Source organism: Brachyistius frenatus, unplaced genomic scaffold (genome assembly GCF_029030835.1).
Source record: "Brachyistius frenatus isolate BFR_SWC_R1_liver_20210118 unplaced genomic scaffold, ASM2903083v1 Contig_85, whole genome shotgun sequence".
Lineage (NCBI taxonomy): Eukaryota > Metazoa > Chordata > Actinopteri > Embiotocidae > Brachyistius > Brachyistius frenatus.
In genome coordinates, this window is record NW_027210684.1 from 907,380 (window position 1) to 930,791 (window position 23,412).

General features: G+C 39.4%; 1 protein-coding gene across 5 annotated transcripts in view; it reads right to left on the reverse strand.

The window, feature by feature from the left end:
* astn1 (astrotactin 1) overlaps positions 1–23,412 on the reverse strand; it is a 399,600-nt gene that overhangs the window by 204,655 nt on the left and 171,533 nt on the right. For all 5 annotated transcript variants that reach the window (XM_069709823.1, XM_069709824.1, XM_069709822.1 and 2 more), the window contains 3 exons: positions 18,707–18,873; positions 13,676–13,870; positions 1,140–1,267 (listed from right to left, as the gene is read on the reverse strand). In XM_069709823.1, the coding sequence (XP_069565924.1) occupies positions 1,140–1,267; positions 13,676–13,870; positions 18,707–18,873 (490 nt within the window). The remainder of the gene's footprint in view (positions 1–1,139; positions 1,268–13,675; positions 13,871–18,706; positions 18,874–23,412) is intronic.

A 23,412-nucleotide genomic window follows, 5' to 3' on the forward strand; every position in this document is an offset into this window, starting at 1 on the left:
AGAACAGCGAGATAGACTCTGATTCCACTGACTAATACATCCCGACAGCAGTAGTACAACCCACCCATCCCCTCTCCCCCACTCACTTCCCAGATGAAAAAATAATTTGCTAATGTTCTACCTTTTGTCCCTTCACGTTTATCATGGACTTTGACCAGCCAGAGAACTTTTTGGAGGAAGCTTTTGTACATCGATGTTATGTTGTCTGGCTTATACAGTGTGTGAGCTGTCATTCTCAGGTGAGGGAAAATATTCTTAGTATAAAAAAGGGATACAGATAATTGACATGTAAATGATTCCTCAAGGCTGTCATTCATTCATTTAAATGCTTGAAGGACAACAGGCTAGCTCGATGTTTCTTGGTAACTGATATAAAGTATGGAGCTGGACAAGTCCAATAAAGTACAAGCTATGTTTTGCATCAACAGATGTGCAGTGTGGGTTAAGAGTCCAAGGCTGCACCCTAAAGATCAGAATTCACTCCACATTATGAGCATGATCATTTTTCTCTGCTCTCCTCGGTTTTTTTTTCTTCATATATGACAAAAATGTGATACTCAAAGGCCAGAAAGAAATGCAAAGGTACAGCTATGCTTTGAAAATGTAAGATAACCGGACATAACTTAACTGATGGAGAAGACTTCAACCAAATTAGACCAGTGGAAAGATGACTACGTATTATAAAAGGGACCCAAGTCAAAGAGAAGTAAAACCAAAGCAGGAGCATCAGGTTTCCGTTGTGATCATCATAGTTACTCTTGAGCCTGTTTTAATCCATTTGGGTTTTAGATTCTTCAACAAACGGTCTCCAGACCAACAGCAACAGAGCACCACACAGACACCTGAATATAATCCAGTCCATAAAGAATCATACATCGATTTTTGCACCGCACGATTTGCACTCAGTGCTAATGTTCAGTTGGCAGAGTGCCCAAACATTATACTGTAAATGACAGTTCAAATGACTGAGTGTCTATGTGGACACCTTGGGCATCTCAAACAACATCCCACATTGATAATCGAGCCCAGAGAAGTTGAATTTTTTTTTCTGAATAATGAGGATTTTGGACAGGCCGGTGATGAAATACTATCCCACAGGTGTGAGTTAGCAGAGTGAACTATGAAATATGGTTTCATACCCGTGAGGTATTCTGGGTCAGGTACAGGGTCTGACAGCTCCTCGTGGCACTGAACCTCCGTTGGCACCGATGCCACCACCATGCCGTCTGGGAGCTGCTGTTCGATGCCTCGGGCAAAGTTCTTCTGCCTGGTATGAAGGAGAAACGATAAGAGGGGTTCAGTTTAGAGACATGAGTGCTCAGTATTCCGACACGGCTGGAAAGAGAGGAGAGGATAGGAAGCAACGTGGCAAGTAAGGAAAGATTTAAGGAAGCAGGGAGGTGCATGAGGGAAGGAAGTTAACACAGGGAAGCAAACTATGACAAAATTGTCAGCACAGGCTAAAGTTTTCTTAGAGATTCCCTCCTTTTGGGAGATCTAAAAATAATGAAGTAGTGAGTGAAACAAAAAGGAAAAAGTCACACATATATCACTGATGTTTTGCCTAAATTCTGCCTTTTCTTGTTCTGCTTTGTGCTTGTCCTGTAAGGACAAACACAGTCGCTGTCTTTAAAAATAATGAACAAATACAAATGAATCTCCAGCAAATCCCTGACTTAAACTATCATTTTATTCTGTTCCAAATTGAGGCGAGGTGGAGAAAAACATATGCATATATATTTTAAATAAATGTGCATTTACATGTGTACCTCTAACATACTTCAAATGTAAGTTGACAGACCAAATCTAAATGATAAAATATGCGTTTATATTCATCAGTTTCCACGGCCTATGTATGATGACATCAATCTATAAGGAGTCACACAAAAGCACAAAATAAAATAGATTTCAACCGCTTCTTTCCTCACTCTTAATACTGTGTTTACTTGCCGGTGTGATTTCATGTCACTGCTTCTGTTTTCATCCTCGCCTTCACTGTCAAACATTTTCAAACCTGTTTTGAAATGTTGTTGTAACTGAGACACTAATTACCTTTACTTCTCAGGTGCAATGGTGACTAATTGGCAGTTCAGATTCTATAAATAGCAACAGCTGTGCATAACGGTTGAGTGTAAGGAAGAGAGCTGTGGCCTTGCTTTAGAACCTCTGTGATGTATGACAGGTCTAAAAATAGGTGAAGTATTTATATGCAAACAACCAATAACAGGTGTAATTACACCTCGTGGCCTAATGTGGGGGAGAAATCAGGTTCACTCAATTCTAGTCAATTCCAATCATGCTTATACACAGCTTTAAAGCTGGAACAGACAGTATAAACAGTATGAATATATAACTGTATGCGTACACAGCAAGATCACAGACCATCAAAACCAAAAGCATGCGTGAAACAAAGTCGAAATACTATAAACCGTGACACATTTCAAAACCTTTAGATCCCTTAATATCACCGAGCATTAAACTGACTACATCTGAGCAGATTTCATGATATCAAGTCCTATTTTATATTTCAATACTAGGTTTTATATGTTTTATAAGGGTTTCAGTTTGGAAGGGCAAATCATATGAAAAGAAGTGTTAACAAAGGTGAAGGAGTCAGGAGATAATGGAGCAATGAAGGATGAAGGATGGAGGATGGAAGATGGAGGATGGAGGGGATAGATAAATAAAATGGCAAATTGTAATACTCGCAATACTTTCTGGCAGATCATTAATGTCAAATCAATACACTCTAACAATTATACAGGAATGTGCCGTGTGTTGAGGAGACAAAGTGTCACATTAAGCACATCATTTTTCATTATGTTGATTGTGCTGCTGCAGAGTGACTCATATTCCGTCTGAGAGCTGATGTCCTCGTTTGTCTCATGCTGCCAGTGACTCTTGGTTGAACTCGCTCATTTTGTCCACTCCATCATTTCTTGTCTCAATGCCAGTTAGGTTCACAACAAGGTTCCACAACAGAAAGACTCCAATAAATCAGTAACTTAAGTCATTTGAGTGTCTAAGGACCAGAGCTGTCTTTTTTTTTTTTTTCTCCAGTAGGAATCCATAGTTATGATTATTTTGACTCCAGACTCATATTTCATGAATGTACTATAGGTGACCTTGTCACATATGGCAACAAGAAGTAATAATCATACTGAATACAGACGCTTAACATGACGCTTAATGAGACACTTTTGGGCAAAACAGGTTAAACATCCCATGTGATTGAGACATTATGGCCTGATAAAAGCTTGTATGCCAAACAAACAAATGCTTTTCATGAATCAGGTAAACATGGACTCTAACCTGCTAAATGTTCACCAGCTTGTTACTAACTATCTGTCTATGGTTTGGTGCTGGACAGGTACTGAACACTGGGTCTATCATGGGGTAACAGAGGGCTGCCATGGGTAACAACCTTAATCAGAGAATGAACCATAACTGGAAAGTAATGGCCAAAAAAAACAAAAATAATAAACCTGAAGGCACTAAAATAGTAAAGCTAAAAAAAAAAAAAAAAGAGTTAATTCTGGGTTTGTCATTATAAATTCCTTTCACATATTCAATAAATCCAAGACGCTCATGGAAATATCAATGAGTGCAGCTCTAAAGTGTATAATTTTGGTTGTGTTCAGACAATCAGACAATTTTGTAACTAAACCTACATGTTGGCAAGATTTTTAAAACCTCTTTTGAGGTAAAACCTAAATTGTCGGTCATAATCCTTCCTTGTACAGGCAGACTGTACCGACTTCTTAAACCATGATGGATGTTTACAGCTGCCAGTTTGAGTAACTATTTCATGGTTTGTCTTCCTATCTGGCTAACTTGAAGGTTTGTATCCGGCCCTTCACTGATGACAGATTAGAAATACTGTACATAATGAGAGCATAAACAGGCTAACCAACATGTCTTGTCTATAAAAAAAGAAAAAGAAAATGAGACGATGGGACGAAAGAAGCAAAACATTTCCTGTCCGAGTGTAGACATGTCTGGATGAATGGCTCATTTGCTGCTGTTTATCTTGGTCTCAAATGCCAAATTACCACTTCCTGTATGCTGAGAATATTTCCCGCTAGTATCTGACACCAATTATTAAATTAAGCAGATAAGGTGGCGAGCATCTCAATTAGACTAAATTGATGTTCTTATCACTTTAATGACAAGTGTATATTTATTAAAAATAAATGATAATAGCATTGCGCCTTGTAAACACGGCCAATAGAAACACAAGAAAGGTCTTCATTCACTCTGGTGACAGTTGTCCCATTAATACACTCTGTGGATGATGTACCTTTTGATTCATTCAGTGTTCTTACCATGAGCTGTGAGAAATAAGACAAATACACAACTATTTACAAATCACAAAGTCACAGCTGGCGAAGCGACTGAGTGGAGGAGACACATCACTGTAGAGGCTGCGTCAAATACCAGCATTCAAATGGCATTTTCTTTGCAACAGTGAATAGTAAGCAATTAGGCTCATACATAGAATGTAAAGTTACCTGCTGGTGATGTGAAACAAAGCTGATGGACAGAGTTGAGAAGGAATTCAATTCGACTGACTCTTTTTCTTGCAACTCAGACCTCTGAAGTGGAATAACGATGTACAATAATGCAAGAAAAAGTGCAATATCAGCAGTACCACTGCTCAGTTGATCACATAAACAGCACAGTGCGAAAGTTTTAGGCCCTTCAGATGTTTAGATTCTTAACCAATGCAAAGTACCATCAGGCAGGCGTCTGATTAGTCCCAAATCCCACAATCATATAGAACCATGGTCAGAAACAACAGTAGTCCTGTAACACACGCAGCGGCCCTGACAGAGCCCTGATCTCAACATTATGGGATTATATGAAGAAAGAACCAACTGACACAGCCTGAATCCTCAGACACGGTGCCTCCATTACGTCTGTGGTGGTCGCGGATCTTCTCGGTTTTCATTTCGGCGCCCAAATTACCAGGTTAGAGCAGCCACACAGCTGTGTGTCCCGCACGACTCGCGCCTCGCTGCTGGAGAGCAACGTCTGGAGTTTTGGCATCTGGCCTACTTTTCATGCGTGATGCTTGTGGTTCTCAGCAAATAGAGACAGTGAAAAGACATGCTGATGAGAGTTTTAACCAGCAACATTAAAATGACACCCTTCACCATATTTTCCAATGTCTACAGGCTGTAGCTGGAAATGTAACAGACATGAAAAAAAATATAATTTTATAATAATAACAATTTCAGCAACTGCATTACAACTGCATGTGGAGACAGTGGAGGTCACGTGCATTATAAAATCGTAGCAGAAACCCAATCCAGACTCTGATGATATTTTTTCAATAATAATAAATTGAAGGGCAGCATTTTCCCAGCTTACCCACTTCTCTTTATTCCTCTGTCTTTCTCTGAATGAAGGGAAACAACAAAATCATGTGGCGGCTTTTTGATTCCAACTCTTCACTTGTCGAACCTCAAATAATTGGGTTTACTAATCGCCATTATCGGATGGCCATCAGGATGACACATCCGTGTGAGCCAGCCGCAGCAGTACAGCAAGGTAGCATCATACATACGCAGGCAGTGTGTCTTGGGGGGGTCACAGCAAGTTCGCCAAGATGCTCGGAACGTTTTACTTGCCAAAGTAACTGTGATACTGTTTAAATAAAAGGGTGCTCACATCAACCACCTTTTCATTTTCTAGACTTTATATAAAGTAAATTTCTAGATAAAAAAAACATTATTTTTGAAAGTTTCCTCAAACATTTATTTTATTGCCAAACACTTTTGCACAGCACTGTATGGATCATCAACTTATACTAAAACATCAGAATTATTATTATTATGATGATAATATTGCTTCATTTGTAGCCCAAGACAATAATAAATAGGGTTGATTGGGATTTTCTTGACATGGCAGTCAAACATGTCATTTTCTGCTCAAAGTAATTCTGCATGATTTCAGCTGTCAGTTCAACAAAACACACAAACTGGGAATTTAAGGACTGCATTTCAGATTATTTTTTTTTTGTCGTTGTTTTCCTCTTGAATGCATGTTAAGTGGGATATGTGCCTGGTTCCTATCATTGCATTCATGTCTGACAATTTTCACTGTTAATTTGGTTGGAGGATGACATGTAACATTTAAAAGCCATCTGGCACTGTAAAGGATGTCATCATTAATTTTCTCTCTTGAAGTTCAAGGAACTTTTGTTCAACTGCCAAAACTACATTTCATTTTTTTTTTCTCGTATGGAGCTACTCTGAAGAAGCCACCTGTTTGATGAATTATTGAAACTTGAAATGTGACAAAACACCGGGACACTTTTGATTTACGACAAGAGTCTTTTCACTTTTTTTGGTTTTTTGTTTTCCTCACAATGATCCCCCCTGACGATGTGACTCACAGCTTTCAATGAGAGACAACTGGGGCCACCAGCAGCCCGTTCCCACCCCACCGTCTGCATTAGTCTGCAGCAAACACATTTCATACTTTAATTAACCGAGTCAGTGAAGGTATTCCTCTTGAGGGCGTCGTGTTGAGGGTGTGGTACAGCAGGATGAAATGAGCCAAAAAAGTAAGAAGGGACCAAAAAAAAAAGAAGAAGAAAAGATGCCTGAACGAAGTAGTTGAGAATGAGGGAGTGGGGGGGGGGGATGTCAGGTGGGAGTGTGGACTTAATCACTGATCCCAAGCATCCAGCAGAATGAGAACAAAGGGCACTAAAATATTCATTAAAACCTGCTCTGAGCTTGTCGTGTGAGAGAGGAATAGAGAGCGGATGAGGGGGGGGGGGGTATGGAGTAATGAGAGGAGGTTAGCTTTTTAACATCTCATTACTGAAGTCCACTCTCTCCCACAGAGACAGGAAGACAGACACCCTGGAACTCAGCTCTGTTATTTGAACCCAGATCATATCATTCCCGAGATGTCACCAGGATCAGACCTCCTTCATGGGCTCAGGCGTGAATCTCATCTTGCTTTGTAACCAGAATCCTCCCCCCACCAGCCTGATGCCAATGACGACTGGTGATTCGATGGGATTTTGCCGACTAGGAAATCAAATGAATAGACCTGTTTTTGAAATGATAATAACCACCTTCCTGCACAGGGATGGTGAGGTGTGTTACTCTTTCCAAAACAAACATGAGAAGCGTTTCAGGACCGGTGAGCTTGAAAGGCAGACCATGAGGGAGCCACGCTGGGTGAGGAGAATCAAACCCGCTCTGTGTGTCGGAGTGTGTGTTGACGCCCTCGGGAGATGCAGTTGAAAGGACTGTGGCTGCGTGCAGATGCCTGATTGTATGAGAGCGCACATTTATGTGCATACCTGAGCACCCTGGCAATGTCGTGTATCGGTGAGTGCACGCATGTGTGTGTTATGCTCTCGGCCCACCTGCTCCCACCACTGGCTGCTGCGCTCTTATTTCCTCCCTCTTTCTAAAAATTGTGCAGGGGCCACAGAGCAGATCCATTTTCCTCCTCGTACAGGCCTTTTTCCCAAATAAATAAAACATTAGCAGTGCAAATGTTGACTTGGAGGGACTGTTTACAGTTTTTTTTTTTTTTATTTTCTGTGGGTGAAAGGGATATTTTGTGAGCAAAAAGTAGAGAAAATAAAAGAGGAGGTAAACAAAAGTATATTTCACAGATAAATAAAAGGAAAAAAGCTAAATAATGATGATACTGCAGATGAGGGAAACAAAACTCAAAAGATGAAGATGATGATATGTGTTTGGAGTGAAAATTAACAAACCTCCACTGGTGGTTAAACAATATAAAATGTTGACTTCTTCCTTTGACTGAATGATGGAGACAGATGCTTTGTGCCACTCCAGAGCGGTGGGGTGGGGGCTTTTGAAGACGTGCCAGAGAACATCACAAAGGTTTCCTCATGCATCCTCCCTCCTTTCTCTCAAGAGCAAACAGTACGTCTAATAAGGATATGTGAGGACGCATACTTTAGTTACCCATGATTAAGTAAATGGCTACTGGAGGCTGAGCACTGCAACTTTGCTGTTAAAAATAAGTGAATGTTCTGCAGTTTGAAAGGTTTCTCTGACTCCAGTCAGACTGCACACTGCATGGTCCTCCGTGTTTCTGTCTAGCAGCAGTGGAGGCTGTGGGAGTGATGAGGAGATTCAGCTAGAGTTCACTGTTTTTAGCCTCAGAGACTCCTCAAAAGAATAACTACATTTGAGCCGCTAAGTCTACCGTACAGGCCTGTATTTAAAGGGGGAGTGACACTCAGCCTCCCTGCTGGTCCTATTTAGAGTAACCCTGCAACTTATTTTATGAGTCTAGCAAAAGACAGATTAAGAAAAAAGGAGAGAAGAAACTGGCAAAATCGATGCAGCAGAAGCCGGTTTCCTGGTTTTTAGTCCCTGGTGTGATTTAAGCTCTAAAAATGCTGGATTCTACATTTCCCGTAATTAATCTTGACTTCTGACAGCTGCTTCTGTTTATGATCTAATTCGTATTGTTTATATTACCTTGATTTACTTTGGTGTCAACAAATCTCTTTTCAAACCATTTAACTCTCTTCCAATTGTTTTGGTGGAGAAAATCTGGTTCATCTGGCTGACAATTTACCTGTTAAAATGACAAACATGGTCAGCTGCAGATTACATGGGCTCGAGCAAATTAACATGAATTCTATTCATAAAATTGGTCAGTTAATTTTCTCTCTGCAACTGTTATCTGTATTTGCCATGTCTGATTGAGGGACAAAAAAACAAAACAAAAAAATAAACAAAAGACTGCCAGGGACTGTGAAGTCCAAAATGAGTCCCAACTGGAACTGAATTATTATTATAGTTTCAATAAATCTAAATTAAAGTTGAACTTTTCCATCAGTGAGTTTTTACTCGACGACTGTTAATGTGTCAGATGAATGTTTTGTATATTCACCTGGAAATTTCACCTTCAGTTTGTTTTCATTAAAGTTGACTGACATTTTTTCACTGAAAACTGCCATCAGAACAAGGAAAAGGTTGCAAATGCAAACGCTATCTTTATTTTGTTTTATCACATAAATATGGACAAAAAAATCAAGATCATGAATCTGTAAAACATGTCCTTATCTAGCTCTTGAGGGGATGTCATGGAATCCTTTGTTTGCTCTCAAACCTCTTAATTATTCACATTTAGGAACCCCAAAGAGGGAACATGTTTGGATTTTTTTATATATATATATATATAAAAAAAAAACGTAATTGGCAATAAAATAGTTGCATATTCATTCTCAGTCAAATAACTGATCAAAGCATTCTTTCACCTTTACCTGACTGCTGAAATATAAAGGTTCAGTGAATGGATTCTGAATGAGATCAGAAAGGATTTGGATCGTGGATTCAGATTTTAAAAAGCGCTGTTATATGTCTATTAAGCCCACTGATGCATGTTTCTGAAATACTTCTGTCAGATTTAGTTTCTGAATCCACTTGACAGGACTCAATTGATGGCACTTGAATGAATGCAACTGCTCCGGAGCCACAGAGAGACATTTATGCCTTGCAGTCCTCCACTTGACTCGTACATTGACAATTAAATATTTTCTGCCTTATTACAGTATATTGGAGGGTCTAATTTGATATATCATAAAATACAGGACCGATATTTTAACCACATTTTCTTGCATGATACTGACCAGCAGCAAGTCCTTCTTACAGTGTGTCATTGAATTTCTTCGGGGACAACTCATGCGAGACGTGCGTATCCAGACGCTGACTCGCACATGTAAAAAAACTAATGCCAGTTATATTTGAGCTCTTGGTTTTGAGCAAAGAACTCCATTATTTTCCAACTCCAAACAGCTGCTCGGCACTGAGTTACGATGCTCCCTTCCCATAACTTTTGTTCATTTTACATTCACGCATTCATCTGATTCAATTCGATTTAATTTCAGCACACTGGCTCCTGGTCACTTTTAATTCATTTGATGCCATCTCTTATAATTAGGTCTTGCATTAACCATGCCTCCCAATAGAGTCTCCCTTCCTTTTCCACCACCTCATCTGCACAGAAAGCATTCACTGCTCTTCAAAGTCTGCCTTAGTTCTCCATTCACAAGCACTTCCAAATGAGACCAGAGAATTGGAGATTTAGATTCTTGATGATATTAACTTTCCTGCCTCTCCCCTCCTTCCCTTACTCTGACTCAAGTGGTGGATCCCTAAGTGGGGGGAGTTGCCTCCGGGCGGCGGAATCCATGCGCGGCCCAAATTAAATTCCTTGGCCGCAGACGAGTGTGCTGACCTTCTGGCTTCCTGAGTTCAGTGGAAATGATTGCAGCATGCAGACAGTGATAATTAGCCACCTTCAAAGTACTGTAATGTCTACATCAAACCATGTACAAACAATGAACACGTCATCTATTTTGACCTGTGCAGCATAATACATAAGCCTCTCACAGGAGGTATTTCTGTTCCTTTGAGTATTTGCCTGAGATTAGGAGATATGTCTTGTGTTTTATGGAGGACAATCCCCAACAATGACAAGCTTTACTATCACTATTCTTTATTTTGTAGGAGGGGAACTGACATAAAATCGACCACAAAATCCTGCCCCATCATGAAATGACCTTTACAGGTACGCATTCAATCTGATACGCTTTTAAAACCAGTGGAGGCATATTTACCTCCTGAGTATTTATGAACTGTTTCTATTTTTGCAAATGTGTGACTTGAACCCTGTACGGCCCTGAGAGGATCTGAAAGTTTGATCCAGAGCACTCAGGAAACTAACATCATTTTCTGTATAGTAGTGTGCTATAAATTGTTTGGGTACTTTACATTGAAATGGGAGTATCCATCACCTTGAGCTTGTGGATCAGGACCTTAGCGGCCCACTGCGCCGTGTGTGTGTGTGTGTGTGTGTGTGTGTGTGTGTGTGTGTGTGTGTGTGTGTGTGTGTGTGTGTGTGTGTGTGTGTGTGTGTGTGTGTGTGTGTGTGTGTGTGTGTGTGTGTGTGTGTGTGTGTGTGTGTGTGTGTTCACTGCTCATGTATAGGTTCAATGCAGAGGTGTTGTTCCTGTGTGTAAAAAAAAATGCCGTATGTAACGTATAACAAATGGCTCCAATTCTCTTATCTGTCTGAATGAAGGTGAAATTACATATGAGAAAGCCACTGTCCTTGAAGACATCTGATTAAACACCTTACTCCTCGTCGTCTGACTTCCCCATAAGAGGAATATGAAGCAACGATATGTGATTCTCTTGTGCATATTTCCTTATGTGTTCCCCTTTGCTGTCATATCCGTACAAACTGCTGCTTGGTCAATATAGAAAGTGCTATTACAATAATCTGTGTTGATCAGAGGACATTCCTGAAAGTGTTTATAGGTACAATAAATAACAACAACAATCATGTTATTGGATTGTTCTATGCAGCCCCATACATACAGTAGAATAGGGACATACAGGGCTTAATGCTGCGCTGTGATTTATGACTCATTACTTCCAGGGAAAATAATATATTTTCCCCAAAGAAAAAGCTAAGTGCTTTTCTGGCTTTTTTATTTGATATTTATTTACATCTGCTATTTTTCAGAACAATATCCTTTAAAAACTAAACATAAAACAGGCAATTTCTTCTAAGAATAATTGATATTATTGGCCCTATAAGAGCACCTTTACGGTGTTGACCTGAGGTTATAACTCTGAGGTGGTAATACATGGAAATCTGCTGTTTGACACACAGGAACATTGTTTCCGTAACTTTAGCTGTAATCTGTTGGACACTGTCGTGATTGACATTTTTGTCTGATTAATGGACTTTGTTTTCAATGGCATACATACTGCAGGCATGTTTCCCAGGAAGAGGGAATCTATTTTGATAAGAATGAAATACTGCACTGGGATCTAAAATCTTGGCATTCAGTCCTAAAATGAAATAAACCCTTTGGGATGTTTGAGCTGGCACACCCTCAAAATACTCTTAAAAAGGATAAGGCCAGTGATTTTCTACATTTTGATTAAAGTCAACAAATCCTTTCAAGAACCAAAAACAACAATAAATGTATCCTACTAACAAGTTTTGTCTGTTCATCCAAAAGCTGATTTAGTTTATGTGTCCTCACCATAGAGCTCAACTATTTCCTCATTTTAAATAATATGGGAACAGTGGATTAGAGAGAGCTGCACAAACTAATAATGGTGATGACTTTCACAGTCTCCGGAGAGCAGGTCTGTGAAGTGGAGCCCACTGCACATGCTCAGGGACGTATTTGTGCTGTAAATAATTCTCTTCACCTTTTCAACTTGTTTAAAGTTAGTGTGTTTTGTACTTGGTTCTGGGAATGTCCAGACCACATAGTTATCCTCTTTTTCTCTTTGGACTTTGCGCTTTGCTGTTCGTTTACTTTGTCAAGCCTGAAGAAAGTCTCAGTGGTCTGTGTCAGACATGGAAGTTCATCCTGGTGCTCTGAAATGTCCCATTCATGGCTTAGCCTTGGCTGTCATTGTGTTCTGTTCAGATAAAAAAAAAAAAATTGTTTGTTGATGCTGTCGGTCTTTCTCATCTCTGTATGTCTTTGTTATTCCTCGTGTCAACACTGTGTGGTTCTATGAATCCATCACATTTCTTATTGTGCGTCAGACATATATTTGTGCTTCTTGTATTGAAAAGTCTCTGTTCCAGACACTGTACATTCCTCAAAGCACTTTAGTCCAAAGTAAAATGGTTGCAAGATGCAGCACAAAAAGCAGTCTGTGTTTCTAAGCATGCTCAGTGGCCTCTGCGTTACAGGAAGACCGAAAGTTATCGCAATTATAAATCTGTTTTAAATGTTTCTAAATAAACTAGAGTGCCCGTGGTTTTAATAATGATGCTCCAGTGCAGGAGTATGGCTCACTCGTGTGTATTTTCTTTATAGATGTGACACAACTGTGGGTCAGATTTGGACACAGCACAACTCTTGGAAAAATGTATTGTGCTTTTGGTCTTGTCATGCGATTTTTCAACAGGACAAATATAGAAAATCAAAGTCTGTCTGTTTACAACTTACACTGAGCATGTATATGTACAAAGGCTATTTTTACAGTGATTATTTTCTCAATAAATCTTGTTCAAAAAAAGTTGTAATAAATTCCAGTGACAATTTTGCTGAGCCCAAGGTGACATCAAATTGTTTTGCCCAGCAACATTTAAAAACTCAAATATATTCAACCTTGAATAGCATAAAAGAGATAAAAGCAGCACATTCAAACATTGGAGAAGCTCAAAATAAGGAATTTGAACTTGACTATAAAACTGTTAAACAGCAGCGATTTTTCTGCTGTCTGAGCTCTAGTATTTATCCATAATGTTAACAATAATGGGGATACCTCAATATATGACTTACTGTAGGTAGGTGGAGTTGGTGGGCAATCAGGTAGAATTCACAGCTGGCTGAGGTTTGATCATTTCAGATGTAAACTTTATATTTTGAATTTACACACATTTTTCCTTATTTAGATCACCCACATATAGATTGCGTGTTCTTATCTGTACTCACAACTGTAACTGTCACTTCAGACTATTTCATGCTTTAAAACATGGTGACAGAAACAGTTCCGTCATGGATGATGTCAGCACTGTGGGAGCTCAAAGCCCGAGCCCTCCCTACCTGTTTCCCTGCTGAGATACATGTAGCGCAACGATGTCCCGCATGCTCCACTCCACCAGCAGCTTGTGTGCTCACCTGAACGTGGCCTTGAGGATCTGTCCGGAGGTGCTCTGCTTGGTGTGGTTGTTGTATCCGTAGAAAAGGTCTCCGAACACCGTCTGGTTGGCGGGAATATCTGCTGCTTCCCCACAGTCTACTCCCTCAGTGCAGGCCTCGGACAGCGGCAGGCACGACCTCCCATCTGAGCCACGCTTGTAGTCCTCAATGCATCTGGAGAGACAGGATTTTAGTCATTTTACTCTTTTATTGATTCATTACCCCCCCTCCCCCCGTCCTGTGAACTGTGATGTTCGTTGACTTAATTACTTATTTGTCCCCTAATGTAATCTTTTAATATTTTTGCACTTGTGTTTCCTGCCTTCATTCTTTCACAGCATTTATGAATACAATTAGTATGCAGCAAACAGCAACAGGACGATTTGGAGGTTAAAGTCAATTATTTTTATTTCTGCCAATTTCAAAACCGTTAAGCTGCCATTTAAATAGTCAACCATATGACAGGGAGTGTCTCTCTCTCTCGGTGAGTTTCAAATGATTAAGGAGGATCACAGAGCGGATAAAAGGATCAATAAGATGCCGTCTCTGATCAGCGCGGCCAAATTGTATTTGGGCTCGGCTCCTGAATCTGACCACTCGACTGCAGGGAGAGAGCACAGGCACTGATGTGAATTTTAACATTTCATCTAATGTACTTTGAGAATGTTTTGGGCTGTTTAGATGTAGAATTAAAGATAATACCAGTTATCATTAATTGTGCTTTTTTTTTTTACTTAGATTTCCTTCAAGAGAAGTTTTATTTTGACATTTGTACGTCTAAAAAATAATAAAGAATAATGTTTTGATGTGAAGGCATTTACCTTCTTCGTGAGGTTTCTCTGGACAACTAGGCACTACTCCAAAAATGCCAGTGTCATTATGTCAATAGAAAGAGACTGGGGCTAGATTAACCAGTGCTGTATCTCAATTCACATACTTCTATTGGGGCCCTTACATGTTGGTACACTGAGTTGTGTAGTACATGAATTCTGACTGAATTCTGCACTGACCAGAAATGACCGTGATACTGATGGCTTCTATCCAACAGCAGTATGGTGATATTTTGTGAAACATAATAACATCAATAATATTCTGCGTGGCAGTGGGAGTTGCATTAGTATAATGTGGTGTTCTGCAACAGCTGCAGTTAATTCCATTGTTCCGTGCATAATTGGGAGGCCGGTGTAAGTACGTCACCCAGGTACTCAGAATGCACTGCATGTTCCCATACTTAACAAGGTGAACACACTCATGCACTCAAAACAGCAAGTGTAAGTATGCCAGGATGCGATTTGAGACACAGCCCAGGTGTCAATGATGAAAGTGACACATCTTATTTGGAAATGCCAAACATTCTCAAAGTGTTTTTTTAACTGTGGCCATGGAGGAGGAAGCAAAGTGGTGGAATGACAAAGTACTGATTTACACTTGGTATTCTGAGTCGTTCTGATCAATATGTCGGTAAAATATTTCTGCTTAAGCAATCTGATGCTTTTATGAGGCTCCGTTCAGCAGAGTGGACGACCTCCACGCTTTCCATCACATACGTTGGTGTACATTCAGCATTACCTACTGATCTGTGATGTTCAAATAATCATTGTATCTTTGATAGTAGATAAATAGTGCAACTTGTGTGATAAACATGGGCCACCTGGACACGGTCACAAGCGGAGTGTCAGTAATATTATAATATTTGGATGGTTAATCAGAAATATCACTTTCTACATTCCTGCTGGCTTCAAAACATGTACAGCTCAGACCTCAAAACTCAGAGAAGAATCAGCATAAATCAGTTCTACTCAACTGGCGCAAAATCCTCCATTTCAAAAGAGGAGTGAGAATCCAAACACTGAGAGCCCTCTCAAGGTTCTTTCATATTGATGATGTTTTGACATCTCGGGGTATAATATACTCTGTGAAATGAATCAAAGGCAGACAAAGTAAAGGGAGTGAAATGGGGGATGGGAAGGAGGGTGAAGAGAGAAAGATTATCTGTCAGGGATTTACAGGGAGAGAAGCTCTCTCCTGGATGCCAAATGTCGCAAAGCTAATGCAAGTCTCCGCTGGGAACGCTGGAGGATTAGCCACATCTGCACGATGTGAAGCGACAACAACAAAATGCTGTTGTTGAGAATTAAATGAAGCAGCAGTTTGTATCACCTGCTTATGTAAATGTGACATCAAATACTATGGCTTCAACATGATGATTCGTGTAAATATGACAGCTCACTGTGTCCAATTAGAAAAACAGTGTTTAAAGGAGACAGTGATGTTTCACAGTGGAGATAATCAAAAATAATTTTCTTGTTTTAGTACATCTCTTGTGTGATGTAGAGATGGACCTCGGTGATGTAGAGATGGACCTCGGCTGCTTTCCACATTCATACAGTGCACAAGGCCACTGTACAGCTAATGAGAGGCAGCTTCAGATTAAAACTCTGCACACCCACACAGGTATTTTCACTTCTTCTGGTGGATTAGTCTTCAGCTAAGATCGAACCAAGGTGACACTTATGGAATCAAACTAACAACTAATAACGGAAATAACAATAGTTACATTCGTGTTTAATCTTTTTCCCAAAGCTACTGTCAGCTTTGTGTTTTAAGACTGAATAGTGTTCACATAATTCAGGTGGCAGTGGATCAGATTGCTAATTGTGATCAGTTTGTCTGCGACACTGCAGCAACCGTGGCATCTCAACACACACACACACACACACACACACACACACACACACACACACACACACACACACACACACACACACACACACACACACACACACACACACACACAATCCTTCAGACATTGTCCCAGTGTTTACGTCGTTGCTACAGAGTCCTATACATTGCCAACGTTCAGTTGTGCGGGGCCAAATAACATTTTGCTGATATTTCTGAATAAAAGAAACACATCAGCTGAACATTTCAGCTACTACAATTTTTCAAGCTTCTGCACAAAACTTTATAAACACTCACTGCTCGGTACTGTCAGTGTCAAGGTGCTGAAGCAAAGACGAAAGTAGTATCCAGATCTGGTTCACAAACATAAACTGCCATTCAGGTTGTACAGACCTTTGTTTTATTGACTCAGCAGCAACCTGAGACAATATATGAAACCAACAAGTCCTTACCTGGTTAACTATTACACACCGGCTGCACATCGGTCAACATCTAACCGCTAATCCTGCTCTGACAGCCTCCTCCATCACCATCTCATTCTCTTCCACATCCTGTTCATCCGAGGGAAACCATACCGTTTGTCGCCCACGCTGCACGCTTCCACCTGACTCACTGTCAGTTATCCCTCGAGAAATACAGCTAGCCCTTCACGCCCACTCATCTGTTCCAAGATCTTTCCTCCAAGATACCTTACCTGTCAGTTAAGACCAATGAATTCCTCCCAGATGTTACAGACTCTCCGAAAGCTGCTTTCTGTCTAATAATCAGTTTGCTTTGTTCCAACCAACATGCTGATGGTCAATTGTTTATTTAGTTGCAGACAAGCTTTGGCTCTGCCCAAACCAAGCACATGTATTTCATTGTTTTATAAGTAATTTAATAAGTAAAGATGTACTTCACAGTATATGTAGGTATGTTTTGAATCACAGGGACCACACTGGTTCTGGGGATCTTTATTTTGTTATTATGCATGAATTAAGCATTACTTCATGCAAAAATACCTCATCAATGATCTGGCAATAATGTGAGTTTAAAGTCTTCCACTTATGATCTTGTGCATGAATAACATGAATTACAGCATTAACTAAGGTGAGTACATCATCAATGATTATGATTCATTAAGCAGGATCATTATGGATTATTTGCAAAACCATTTTGGACCACTGTCAGTGTTACCACTTTAGCTGAGGGGCCACATTCACAATACAGTCATTAGAAGCTAATGCTGAGTTATTGATGACTACAGTGTTTGGATTTCAACAGCATCAATGAGCTCTGTACTGCGATTGGCCACTTTTTGGGTCTGTCCATTTACCTACAGGTTATTGTGAATAAGACACAGACATAATAACTCAGACATCATAATAATTGAAAAATATTTGTTCCTACATTCATTGTTCAAGTAAGTTCTAGCACTAACTGCAGTTTTACCCACATATTCGATAGTAAAGATGAAATGGTTCACCACTTCACTTTGTGGGCCACAAACACGATGAACTCAAGAGTAACTAATGATTAGTTGGTGATGGATTTAGATGTGCTCTGTACTGTAGAGATGAATTCAGTGATCCAAATTTTTTTTGTGCAAAGAAATCATCATGATCATGATTAATAAATCATAATCATTGATGATGTAGTCACCTTAGTTCATGCTTTGATTAATGTGTTTTTCAAGCATGATATAATGACTGAAAAACTCTGAACTAATTTGACTTCCTGATGATTTAATGAGGTATTAATGCATGAAGTAATGCTTAAGTCATGCCAGCATTCATGCATGAATACTTGATCATTAATTCACCCTTAAGTGAAGTGTTTTCAGTTTTGGTGTTTTTTTTTAACACTCTTAGGGTTTGCTAAATCGGTGTTTATGTTCATACCTGTTATGCTATTTACTGTATGTTGGGTAGATGCATGATTGCTTTCTGTCTTTTACATGCATCCCAATGTGATGATCTTAGCACTGTGAGTGACAACTATAATCAATTTGATTTTAAAGATGATAACACGATGGTTACTCTCATCACAAACTGACAAATCATATTTGTTATGAAACAGATCGCTGGTCCAACTTTCATGTTAATGGTTGCATTCATGGAAATATTTTGCTCTGACTTCCAAACAAATGGTTTGTAAAACATCGTTTGCAAAATCCAGTGGTTAGTCATAAGTAGTGAGTCTGTATAATAATACAGAGATTGATACAGCCTTGGCTTTCCTTATCTGACCACATGCCATGTAAATGATGACAGGAATCCAAGTGGCATAGTTGTGATGTAATAATTAAAATAATTAACAATTTAAGGCACTAATTTGAATCTTTCTTACCCACAGAACATCTGGATGTTGTAGAGCGTTGGGTCATCCTCTAGAGGGGCCAGCTGCTGGAGACACAGCTGCTCACATCCTCCATTGAAACCGTCAGAGCAGTCGATGCCGATGTGGTGGTCGTAGCACCCGGTCCCATCCTTCATAGGACTCAACCCCGGAGGGCACTGTGGGGGGGAACGAGTGTTTTTTAAATGACTGATGTTAGCAATTACACATTTTTAATTTTAGGAACACTTTCTTCGAGCTGCTTAAATGGTGAGAAGCTGCCACATTAACACTAATCCCAGATGGGACAGGTAAACAGACCCCATCACATCTGTGCCACAGAATGCAAACAGTCAGATTTCTGCTCCCATTAGTGCAGCCTGTGTGAGCACTGAGCCAAGTGTGGCAACATATTTCAGAAAAAATTATCATATTAACAGCTTAAATAAGAGTAAGGCTGCAACAAAAGGGGGCAATGGGCACCGGTGAAACAAAGTACGCAAGAGGTAAATCACTAATTATCTGCAAGGAAAAGTTTGCCTCTAATTAGTGAAATAATTAGTCAATCAATAAGTTGATGCTTCCTTATCTAATGTAGCTAATTGGGGTTTAAAAAACTGTGACTGTTGAATTGTGCTTTTTACTATAACAAAAAAACACATGTTTGTGCCCTACTTTGCATCAGTATGCAATCTAATCAGGGGAAGTTAGACTTGTATTGGGATATTTAACAACAGCGTGTTATGGGGCACTGTAGTCTTTTTAGATCATTCTGTGTGAAGGAACAAACCGACATCAAAGGTTTTTATGGGTGTTTACTGTACTATTGAAAGAAATGAAAATATGTTCACAGATAATGTGATCTGAAGAGAACGCTAGAGTTTTTGCAGTAATAGTAGCCAAAGGAGCTTTTCAGATTTTTGTTATTAACTTTCTCAGTTTTGAAAGATACATTTCAAACAAAATGTTTAATTCCACAAAATGACCCAGTGGGTTATTTCTCATTTTCTAAAATTAAGCCTCAGACCATCTTCACATGTACCTCTCCTCCAGCAATCATACATACAACCAATTTTTAAAGGTGCAATTTTGACTTTTATGTTTCTAATAACTAAAATTAAATTTAAAAAAAAAGAAAAATCACACAATGAAGTGGGCTGAACAAGTTCTAAAAACATCCAATATAATGTATTCTCACATTTTCTGTAAGAAAAGTAAAATCACTGACATGCCAGTATCATTAAATAAATCACGATGTCTGAGTTTTTAGAATTCACCCTCTGAGGGCCATCAATACCTGCAACCAAATTTTATTACAATTGTGCAAAAGTTTTTTAGATACTCAAGTAAACACAAATGTAAAACTAATTATAGAACTAAAGATACAAAATGGCTAAAAGTAGTCAGATTCATCCATTGGAACATAAATGTTGTGGCATGGTGCTCCATCTGGAGATAAAACAGTCTTGACTTAAGCGGTGCATCAACCTCTCCACTGCCATTCCAAGACCTGTGTCACTATTCTGGATAATAACACAGTCTAATAAACAAAAACGGACAAATTAGTAGCAGAAAATAATAAATATAATTTAAACAGCAGTTTAAGCACGGTGAAGTTGTTGTGTCTTAATGAAAGAATAGTGAATCGGTTCCTGGCTCAAGTTGTCCAACACTCAGCAACACAAAGTAAAGTCCTGACTGCATAATCAATACCCCACTTTCACAAAGGGAGTTTTAAAGTTTGATCTTGTATATATCATAAAGAAAAACCTTTGCATAGCGCTTCTACCGGATTATTAACAGTGACACATTGAACAACAAGAACAGAGATGAAATGGCAGACAACCAGTGTCATCTGTAATGAAACTCTTTTAAAATATTCTTGTTCTGGTGAAGGAAATGAGGCAATACTGCAGGTTTAAATTTCAATTTCCATTCAGTCGAGAGGACTGTCTTCATATTTGATGAGTGAAATGAAACCCTTTAGTTTAGAGGATAAACTTCAAGAAATTAATTGAAATGCACTCCACACTGGGGTAAATTCACAAAAAAGCTGAGACCTGCCATCACCCCGGCTCCCTCCCTCTACAGCCCCATTCAGTATTTCCAAAGCCATTTTTTCAGAGACTGTCAAGCCAAATTCACATTATGCCTTCTGTCAACTATTACTTCAAAGGCAACTTTGGTGGAGTGCATTTTAATAAGGCACTGCTGCCTCCACAACAGCGACTAGGCAGTTGGTTTCCTCTCAACCCAGAAGAGTCAGCATCAGCTTATTATATTATGTATCCCACTGTAGTCTTTCCAGGGTCTGGCTTGCTCATTTGGCAAAGAAGCTCTCATACCTGATGAGGATTCCCGTCTACTTTACACTCGTGTGGAGGTAGTTGGAATTTCTCTCTGTCAACATTTAGGGCCTGATTTACTAAACATTTACACGTGTAAAATCACCTGCAAATGCCACACCACCCGTAAAAAAAAGGTCCAAGCAGATTTACTAACGACGTGCAGTGAGGATTGTGTCTTTCAAATGTGCATTTTAACACTCATCCATTTTGCGTGTTTGCCTGCATGCATATGTAATATTGGGTGTTTCTACCTGAAGGTGCAAAATACTGGGAGGGAAACATGCAAATAGAACAATTTAGCACCCGCAACGATATTTACTAAACCTGAAAGTAGAAACAGGAGAAGTGATTGAGTGTTTATTTTAGTACGACTGAAAGGAACGTGTTAATCAGATGCGCACATCTGGAGAGACGGCTGCTCTTATTGGTGAGAAGGAGACGCAGAGAAACTAAAGAATACGTAGAGAACGTGGTTTTACACCCGTGGAAACATTTTTGATGTCAGAGGCATAAATTATTCAGACATGTCGTTTATCCAGCGAAGACATTTCTGAGTTATTGAATGAACTGAATGATGATTTAAAACCAACAACACGGAGGAGCCATGAAATACCAGCAAAGTCAAAACTTCCTCCGACTCAGCATCGTCGTGCCTCTGGGTCGTTCCAGCGTGTCTCTGCTTGGATATCCCACCAGTCCCGTTATTCAGGTGTGTTCTCACAGGTGCTGAATGTGTCCCGCAGAATTCACAGGTAGCTTCATAAGGTTCACGAGCACTCGCGAGGAACTGAATGAAAGCAAGTTACCTGTTCATCACAGAAAGATCTGGACCTGCTGATCAGTGTTCGTTGGAGGATCTCATCCACCGTCCTTCCTCTTTTATTTGACGTTTTATTATGAAGCCTTTTTTTTCTCGCCTTTTTGTTTTTTCCACAGTATTGACTTTCTTGCTGATAATCTCTTATATAGTGTTTTGTTCTTGTTATATTTATATTTCTTAATCTCAATGGGATCAGATTTCCTTTTCCTTTTGCAGTCGTTCTGTGTTTTTTCATGGCTGGAATCACTTTAACACTCGCAAACCCCTCATTTAAATACAGCGATTTGCACCTGATTTCAATGATGCAATTACTCAGTAAATCATCCGCAAAACAGGTGAAAAAAGAATGTGGAAACTTTTGGAAGGAACACGCAACTTAGTACCCTTTATTTGAGTTCTTAGTAAATCAGGCCCATGGTGTATGCAATTAAAACATAAAAACAAGTTGTCTTCCAATTGCATTTTAGAACTGAACTTTTATCGGTCTTAGCAAGAAAAACTTCAACATGATTGAAAATGAATTAGAGCTGGTTAGTCATGTACAATAAGCACAAAAGTAAGACTTGCATTTGATTAATTTATATCTCCTTCTTTCATGCTTTAAAATAATTGGCTCATTTATCAACTGTTTGTCCTCCAAATTGACTTATACCACCCCATCGTGTGGCTTCTACAACATGACACATCATTTTGAATGTACAGTCACATCATGTATCCATCAAACAACTACTTGCTTAATTTTTTTCTACTCAAAGTGAAGCATGTGTTTCCTGTTTCAGTGTGATCTGCTGCTGGCTCTGGCAGATCACTATGTCTTTGTTCTTTTACTTTTTTATTTTACTGTGTGAAAATTCCCGTTCAGTCTGTAGAAACACTGATGGACTTTTGTTCTCTTTACTGTTGTTGCTCTCACATTCTGTATACAGTTGGTCATCACTCTGAGACATGTTTATTTATGAGTCACATTAGTTGCCTGATGGGACACTATTTCATAGAGCAGAAATGTAAAGTAACCATTACTCTGCTGACAGAGCCTGGCTGAAACACTCACAGGTCTGTACAAATTATCCATTTCTTTACATGCATGTCTTGTATCATTGCAATAGTAAAGAAGTCACGGTCTCTATTTTGAAGTTTGATAGTATCCGGATTTATTTTTTTCTTTCAAATGAAGACATTCCTCCTCAGCAGCTGGTGATTGACCTGGTGTAAGCAGCAATATAAATTCCTCCCCATCTGCTGGCTGGATGCAGACTGGTATTACCAGACCCATATTCACTTCATGAATACTTGGCCACGCTCAGTTGTGGATTGTTTCCAGTTGTTGCATCCTAAAGGGCTTAGACCTCGGCTTAATTTATTAGAATTTAACAAATCTCAATTGAACACCATGTGACTTATGTCTGGCACCAAAACTGCCTCAGTGTGAGAAGAGAGCAATAGCACGTTGGTAAATGACCAATGCTACCTAAAAATAAAAATACAAAATTGTGTTGGAAGTTATATTTGTTGTTTGAAATCTACAGATAGAAAGTGTTTTTGTAGCGAGG